The following is a 9,276-nucleotide window of genomic DNA, read 5'->3' on the forward strand; positions in this document are numbered from 1 at the left end:
CCTCTAGTAACCCTGTTTGTTCTCCATATTTTTGAGTCTCTTATGTTTTGTCCTCCTCCCTGTTTTTATATTGTTTTTGTTTCCCTTCCCTTAAGTTCATATGTTTTGTCTCTTAAAGTCCTCATATGAGTGAAGTCATATGATATTTATTTTTGTCTGACTGACTAATTTCACTTCACATAATACTTTCCAGTTCCATCCACGTAGTTGCAAATGGCAAGATTTCTCTTTTTGATTGCCAAGTAATACTCAATTGTGTGTGTGTGTGTGTATATATATATACACACAAAAGTATATATATATATATATATATATATGGTGTGGTGTGTGTGTGTGTATATATATATATATATATATATATATATATATATATACCACATCTTCTTTATCCATTTATCCATTGATGGATATTTTAGCTCTTTCCATACTTGGCTATTGTTGATAGTGCTGCTATAAATATGGGGGGGGGTGCATGTGTCTCTTCCAAACAACAAACCTGTATCCCTTGGATAAATACTTAGTAGTGCAATTGCTGGGTCGTAGGGTAGTTCTATTTTTAGTTTTTTGAGGAACCTCCATATTGTTTTACAGAGTGGATGCACCAACTTGCATTGCCACCAACAATATAAAAGGTATCCTCGTTCTCCGCATCCTTGCCAACATCTGTTGTTGCCTGAGTTGTTAATGTTAGCCATTCTGACAGGTGTAAGGTGGTATCTCATTGTGGTCTTGATTTGTATTTCCTTGATGATGAGTGATGTCAAGAATTTTTTCATGTGTCAGTTGGCCATCTGGATGTCTTCCTTGGAGAAGTGTCTATGCATGTCTTATGCCCATTTCTTCACTGGATTATTTGTTTTTTGGGGTGTTGAGTTTGATAAGTTCTTTATAGATTTTGGATACTAGCCCTTTATCTGATACGTCATTTACAAATATCTTCTCGCATTCTGTCCATTGCCTTTTAGTTTTGCTGATTGTTTCCTTCACTGTGCAGAAGGCTTTTGTTGTGATGAGATCCCAGAAGTTCATTTTTGCTTTTGTTTCCCTTGCCTCCAGAGACATGTTGAATAAGAAATTGCTGCAGCCATGATCAAAGAGGTTTTTGCCTGCTTTCTCTTCGAGGATTTTGATGGCTTCCTGTCTTTCATCCGTTTTGAGTTTATTTTTGTGTATGGTGTAAGAAAGTGGTCCAGTTTCATTCTTCTGCATGCTGCTGTCGTTTTCCCAGCACCACTTGCTGAAGAGACTGTCTTTATTCCATTGGATATTCTTTCCTGCTTTGTCAAAGATGAGTTGGCCATACGTTTGTGGGTCCATTTCTGGGTTCTCTATTCTGTTGCATTGATCTGAGTGTCTGTTCTTGTGCTGGTATCATACTGTACCAGCTTTGTAGTATAGCTTGAAGTCTAAGATTGTGATGCCTCCTGCTTTGGTTTTCTTTTTCAAGATTGCTTTGGCTATTGGGGGTCTTTTCTGGTTCCATACAAATTTTAGGATTATTTGTTCTAGCTCTGTGAAGAATAATGGTGTTATTGTGATAGGGATTTCATTGACTATGTAGATTGCTTTGGGTAGTATCAAAATTTAACAATATTTGTTCTTCCTATCCAGGAGCATGGAATATTTTTTTTCCTATTTTGAATGTGTCTTCTTCAGTTTCTTTCATCAGCTTTCTATAGTTTTCAGTGTATAGATTTTTCACGTCTTTGGTTAGATTTATTTCTAGGTATTTTATGGTTTTTGTGCAACTGCAAATGGGATTGATTCCTTGATTTCTTTTACTGTCGCTTCATTTTTGGTGTATAGGAATGCAACCGATTTCTGTGTGTTGATTTTATATCCTGATTTTATATGTGGTGTATATATGTATATACCCTATATACATATATACATAACATCTTCTTTACCCATTCACCCATCTATGGATATTTGAGCTCTTTCCATACTTTGGACTTTGGCTATTGTTTTTTTTTTTTTTTAATTTTTTTTTTCAACGTTTTTTTATTTATTTTTTGGGACAGAGAGAGACAGAGCATGAACGGGGGAGGGGCAGAGAGAGAGGGAGACACAGAATCGGAAACAGGCTCCAGGCTCCGAGCCATCAGCCCAGAGCCCGACGCGGGGCTCGAACTCACGGACCGCGAGATCGTGACCTGGCTGAAGTCGGACGCTTAACGGACTGCGCCACCCAGGCGCCCCGGACTTTGGCTATTGTTGATTGTGCTGCTGTAAACATTGGGGTGCATGTGCCCCTTCGAAACAGCACACTTGTATCCCTTGGAAAAATACCTAGTAGTGCATTTGCTGGGTCACGGTGTAATTCTGTTTTTAATATTTTGAAGAACCTCCATACTGTTTTCTGGAGTGACTGTACTAGTTTGCATTCCTACCAGCAGTGCAAAAGAAATCCTCCTCCCCCCCCCCCGACTGCATCCTCGCCAACATCTGTTGTTCCTGAGTTGTTAATGTTAGCCATTCTTACAGGTGTGATGTGATATCTCATTGTGGTTTTGAGTTGTATTTCCCTGATGATGAGTGAAGTTGAGCATTTTTTCATGTGTCAGTTAGCCATCTGGATGTCTTCTTTGGAGAAGTGTCTCTTCATGTCTTTTGCCCATTTCTTTACTGGATTATTTATTTTTTGGCATGTTGAGTTTGATAAGTTCTTTATAGACTTAGGGTGAAAGATCTCAATATTTCCTCATTAAAGATAATATTAGTATTGGGTTATCATATATGGCTTTATGATTGTGATGTATCATCCTTCTATCTCTACTTTCTTAAGGGTTTTTATCAAAAAAGGATGATGCATTTTCTCAAAAGCTTTCTCTGTATCTATTGAGAGGATCATGTGGTTCTTGTACTTTATTTTATTCGTGTGGTGAATCACATTGATTATTTTATAGATATTCAACCAGTCCTGTATCCCAGATGTAAGTCCTAGTTGGTCATGGTGAATAATTCTTTTAATGTATTGTTGGATTTTGTTGTCTAATATCTTGTTGAGGATTATTGCATTCATGTTCATCAGGGAAATTGTTTTATAGTTCTCCTTTCTAGTGTTTTTTTTTTTTTTTTTTGGTCTTGTTTAGGAATCAAGGTAATTCTGGCTTCATAGAAAGGACTTGGAACTTTTCCTTCCATTTCTATTTTTTTGGAACAGCTTCAAGAGAATAGATGTAAACTCTTCCTTACATGCTTGATAGAATTCCTCTGGAAAGCCATCTGGTTCTGGACTCTTGTTTTGGGGGAATTTTTCATTACTAATTCTATTTCTTTACTTGTAATGGGTGTGTTCAAATTTTATATTTCTTCCTGTTTCAATTTTGGTATTTTATATGTTTCTAGGAATTTGTCCACTTTTTTCAGATTGCCCATTTTATTGGTGTATAACTGCTCACAATATTCTCCTATTGTTGCTTTTATTTCTACCCTGTTGGTTGTGGTCTCTCCTCTTTCATTCTTGATTTTATTTATTTGAGTCCTTTCTTTTTTCTTTTTGATCAAACTGGCTAGTGGTTTATCAATTTTATTGTTTCAAAGAACCAGCTTCTGGTTTCATTGATCTGTTCTACTGCTGCTTTATGTTTGTTTGTTTTTGTTTTTGTTTCAATAGCATTGGTTTCTGCTCTAATCTTTATTATTTTGTGTATTCTGATGGCTTTTGGTTTTATTTGTTGTTCTTTTTCCAGATCTTTGAGGTGTAAGGTTACGTTGCGTATTTGAGACATTTGTTCCTTCCTTAGGAAGGCCTGGATTGCTATATGCATCCCTCTTATAACCACCTTTCCTGAGTCCCAGAGGTTTTGGGCTTTGGTTTTATAATTTTCATTGGGTTCCATGTACTTTTTAATTTCCTCCTTAACTTCCTGGTTAACCCATTCATTCTTTAGTTGATGTTCTTTATTCTCCAAGTATTTGTTACCTTTACAATTTTTTTCTTGGGGCTGATAACGCTTTCATAGAGTTGTGGTTTGAAAACATGTGTGGTATGATTTTGATAATTTTTTACTTGTTGAGGGCTGATTTCTGTCTCAGTAGGTGACCTATTCTGGAGAATTTCCATGTGCACTGAGAAGAATGTATATTCTGCTGCTTTATAAGGAAATGTTCTGAATATATCTGTTAAGTCCATCTGGTCCAGTGTGTCATTCAAAACCATTGTTTCTTTGTTGATTTTCTGTTTAGATGATCTGTCCATTGCTATAAGTGGGGTGTTGAAGTCCTCTACTATTACAGTATTACTATCAAGGAGTTTCTTTATGTTTGTGATTAATTGATTTATATATTTCGGTGTTTTCACGTTTGGAGCTTAAATGTTTGCAATTGTTATGTCTTCTTGGTGGATAGACCACTTATATGATAAAATGCCCTTCCTCATCTCTTATTACAGTCTTTATCTTAAAGTCTAGATTGTTTGATATATGTATGACTACTCCAGCATTCTTTTGTCGACCATTAGCATGAGAGATGGTTCTCCATCCCTTTACTTTCAATCTAAAGATGTCTTTGGGTCTAAAGTGGGTCTCTTATAAACAGCATATAGATGGATCTTGTTTTCTTATCCATTCTGTTACCCTATGCTTTTGATTGGAGCGTTTGTCCATTGACATTTCAAGTGAGTACTAAAAGGTATGAGTTTATTGCCATCATGTTTCTTGTAGAGTTGGAGTTTCTGGCGTTGCTTTCTGGCCCTTTCTAGTCTTTGTTGCTATTGTTTTTATGTGTTTTTTTTTCTCCCCTCAGAGAGTCCCCCTTAAAATTTCTTGTAGGGCTGCTTTAGTGGTCATGAACTCCTTTAATTTCTCTTTGTCTGGGAAACTTTTAATCTTTCCTTCTATTTTGGATGACAGCCTTGCTCAATAAAGAATTCTTGGCTGCATATTTTTCTGATTCAGCACATTGACTATCCTGCCATTCCTTTCTGGCCTGCCAAATTTCTGTGGATAGGTTTTGCCACAAACCTGATCTGTCTTCCCTTGTAGGTTAGGGACTGTTTTTCCCTTGCTGCTTTCATGATTCTCTCCTTGCCTGAGTATTTTGTGAACTTGATTATGATATGCCCTGTTGATGGTTGATTTTTGTTCAATCGAGTGGGGGTCCTCTGTGCTTCCTGGATTTTGATATCTGTGTCTTCCCCCAGGTTAGGAAAGTTTTATGCTATGATTTGCTTACATAACGCTTCTATCCTCATTTCTCTCTCTTCCTCTTCTGGGACCCCTATGATTCTGATGTTGTTCCTTTTAATGAGTCACTGATTTCTCTAATTCTTAAATCACGCTTTTTTGCCTTCATCTCCCTTTTTTTATGCTTCATTGTTCTCCATAATTTTGTCCTCTATATCACTGATTTTCTGCTCTGTCTCATCTATCCTTGCCACCATGGCATCAATTCGAGATTGCAGCTCAGTTATAACATTTTTTATTTCATCTTGACTAGTTTTACTTCTTTTATCTCCTGAGAAAGGGATTCTAATATATTTTTGACTCCACCTAGTAGTATTCTTATCGTGATTCTAAATTCTGGTTCAGATTTCTTGCTTGTATCTGTGTTGTTGAAGTCCCTGGCTTTCATTTCTTCCTGCTCTTTCTTTTGGGGTGAATTCCTTTGTTTCATTATTTTTAAGGAAGAAGAGAAATTGATAAGGTAAAAATATAAAATTAAATTAAAAATTAAAAACAACACACACACACACACACACACAAAATCAAATAAATGATGCCAGATTCTAGATGGGTCTGTGTCTGGTTATTGAAAGGAGTTTGATAGATTAGAGAAAAAGGGGAAAAAAGGAAAACATTTGAAAATTTGTGAAAATGAATGCAATGAACTAGAATAAAATAAAATGTTGGATGTAAAACAGAACTTGAAAAATTTACAAAAAATAAAAAAATATAGTAGAAAAATAAAGAAAAATGTTTTGAATAAAAATTGAAAATAAAAATAATTTTTCCTTTTTCTGTATTCAAGAAGAAGAAAAGAAACAATAAAGAAAAAAATTGAACAGATGAACTAGCTAAAAGACTGAAATACAATTGAAATTATATCAAGTTTATTGTATGTCACAATTTATTTATCTATGTCACCACCAGTGAGCTTTTGAATAGCTTCTATTTTTTTTTTTCTGTTACTATATATCTTTTGGTAAAGATTATGAATACATGTTTGTTAGAAATTCACCTGAGTGTGTTTATTCTGTGGTGCAGTGTTCAGCTTTAGTCACTGTTGCTTCATACCATGGCTTGATTGCTTGTTTGTATTTTATTTTTATTGCTTTCCCCCATTGGAATGTAAACTTTTTTGAGTATAGGTGCTTTATCTATCTTGCTCACAGCTATGATGAACAAATGAATGCCTGGACAAATGAGTGAGAAAGCTATATCTGAAAGATATAGTGTTCAATCAACCACATTTCTTTTTTGCAATCCAGTGAACTAATTTAAAATGTTACCATACAGAATTCCCTCACTTCCCTGATCCTCACTGTCATCATCTGTAATTACAACTCTTGTATGTGCTTTATTTTTATGAAGTTATTAGATGATGATGAATGTATGTGAATTTTTAAGTTTTAGAGAGATTAGTGTGATTGATTATGATTATTAATAATTTCATAAAGTAACCCCTATGATACTTAAGTAAACTTCTTATATAATCAAATGCAACATTGAAAATGATTTGCTGTACACTTATTGTCCTCAGTTATTGGATCATGGGGAGCATGAATATGGAATATAAACAAACTTCTACTATCCAAATGTTGTATGGTTAACCCTGATGACATTGTGACATATTTGAAAATTCACTTTGGTATCCTCCCAAACCATACTCCTGTATGTTTAGTAAATGTTTAGGCATATAATATACTCAGGTTGCCTTTTTTGGGGCAAGGTTCTTTGCTCTCATCCACGAATGTTAACTTATCTGACAAATAGTTTTCACTTATGTGTTGCAAATAAAAGTTAAATACTACATTTCTACTTAAAGTAAAACATGCCTAATTATTGCAGGAGTATAATGGCTATTAAAAAAAAACAAAACTATATTCAGTGACTCTTCCTACCAATTGAAAAACTGGAACAAACAGAGAGCTACACAACTATCTTCCTAAAGGCTATGTCAGGTATTAGTCTTCAAAATAGAGAAGATAATATTTCTCTTATATTTAGACAGTAAGTATAATTATACAGGAGTATCACATATACAGAAATTACCATCCTCCCTCCTGCACTCTTCAACACAGTTCATGCAATTTAAAATTGCATGCAATTTATTTTTATCTCTAAAACATAAAAAATTCAAGCAAGATTTTTTTTATTTCTTAAAAACACTGGGCATTTATTTTGAATGCAAGTGAACAGGTCATAATAAATGGAAGATATAAGAAAGGAAAGAAGAGATGAAGGAATGAAGATTAAGAGGATACATTTCTTATATTGCTCTTTTTCTTTTCCTTTTTCTTCTTCTGCACAATTAAACCTTCCCTCCAGGTTAATCCTTCATTAAGAGCATGGCCACAATGTCCACAAAGGCTCCTATTTGTCATCCACATGAGAAGAAGACATTGTCAAAACACATCTCCTGACACTTTTTGTGTACATTTGAACCTGCCCATTGCCCTCTTCAGAGCTCCAGTCACATCCTTGTTCCTCAGACTGTAGATGAGTGGATTCAGCATTGGTGTAAGGATTGTGTAGAACACAGAGAAGACTGTATCCTGCGCTGGGTTATGGTAAGAGTGTGGCAGCATGTAGGTGTACATGGCAGCCCCATAGAACAAGGTCACTACTGTCATGTGAGATGAACAGGTGGCAAATGCCTTCTTTCTTCCCTCAACTGAACTCATGTGGTGGACTGTGGTCAGGATTTGGGCATAAGAAGCCAGCACCACAGAGAAAGGAATCAGCAACATCAGGACACAGCACACATACATTACTGTTTCATAGAGGGCTGTGTCTGCACATGCCAAACTCAAGACTGCAGGTGCCTCACAAAAGAAATGGTTAATTTCCCGGGAGTTGCAGAAAGGAAAGGTCATGGTTATGGGAGTTAGAAGGAAGCCATCCAAAAAGCCTCCAAACCAGGAACCTGCTATGATCATCCAACAGACCTGGCGACTCATAAGGACAGGGTAGCGAAGGGGGCTACAGATGGCCACATAGCGGTCATAGGCCATGAGGCCCAGTAGGAAGAACTCAGCTCCCACAAGGGTGAGGTAGAGGAAGTGCTGAGCTGTGCACCCCATAAAGGATATGGTTCTTTGACCCAGCAGATAATCAACCAGCATCTTGGGCACAATGGTGGAGATATACATCATGTCAATGAAGGAGAGATGGCTGAGAAGGAAGTACATAGGAGTGTGCAGTCGTGAATCAGTGTGGATCAGGAAGATCATAATCCCATTGGCCATCAATGCAGTGAAAAAGATGATAGAGACAATGGCAAATAGAAGGCCTGAGATGTCCTTCTTGTTGAACAGTCCCATCAAGGTGAAGTCTGTAGAGGATGTGTTGTACACTTCCATGGATCCCATGATGGTGCTGCTGTGACCCAGAATCTTCCAAATAAAATGAGAATATTCACAGGGAATTAATATAAGGACATATAGGTTGATTGTTAAGCAAAAACTTGTAAAAGTCTGAAGAAAATACCTAAAATATTTACTTAGAATTTTGATGCTGATATCTATCATTTAATCTATTATAGAATGTGTTTACATAAAATTGATCACCTTAAATCAATAATTCTTTAAATACATTTGACAAGATTATGTCAACAGATGCTATTATACTATAGTGATACATATAACAACACATAGGGTATAAACCATATTGTTATTCTGTTAAACATACCCTAGTCTGGTGTGTGCATGTGTGTGTGTGTGTGTGTGTGTAACTACTATGTTAGTTTAAATTGGCGTCCTTATTAAATGAATCTTTTTTTAAGTTTATTTATTTTGAAAGAAAGGGAGAGAGAGAGAGTGAGCAAGGGAGGGGCAGAGAGAGAAGTTGAGAGAGAATCCCAAGCAGGCTCCACATTGTGCAGTGCCTAATGCATGGCTCCATCCCACAAACCATGAGATCATGACCGGAGCCAAAATCAGGAGTCAGACCTTCAACTGACTGAACCACCTGAGTGCCCCAAAGGAATCATCATAATCAACAATACCACCATTTTAAAAATATCCCAGCACTGATGATAAGTAGTCTATCTCTGCCATTTAGCTACAAATGAGTGATTGTCAATGTGGACTGTGAGAATTTGAGAATTATGAGT

The 9,276-nt window shown here is 36.2% G+C and overlaps 1 protein-coding gene across 2 annotated transcripts; it reads right to left on the bottom strand.

Annotated features, from left to right (window-relative positions):
• Positions 1-2,675: 2,675 nt before the first annotated feature.
• Positions 2,676-8,539, bottom strand: LOC101100780 (olfactory receptor 2T1). Of its 2 annotated transcripts, XM_045053294.1 has the most exons (2): positions 7,612-8,524; positions 2,676-2,689 (listed from the first exon to the last, which is right to left on the bottom strand). In XM_045053294.1, exons 1-2 carry the CDS (start codon positions 8,522-8,524, stop codon positions 2,676-2,678), a joined length of 927 nt encoding a protein of 308 aa, XP_044909229.1. The 2 variants fall into 2 exon arrangements, with proteins under 2 accessions (XP_044909229.1, XP_003980615.3); XM_003980566.4 differs by lacking the exon at positions 2,676-2,689 and having other exon boundaries at positions 7,491-8,539.
• Between the last annotated feature and the right edge of the window lie 737 nt (positions 8,540-9,276).

Source organism: Felis catus, chromosome A1, assembly GCF_018350175.1.
Source record: "Felis catus isolate Fca126 chromosome A1, F.catus_Fca126_mat1.0, whole genome shotgun sequence".
Lineage (NCBI taxonomy): Eukaryota > Metazoa > Chordata > Mammalia > Carnivora > Felidae > Felis > Felis catus.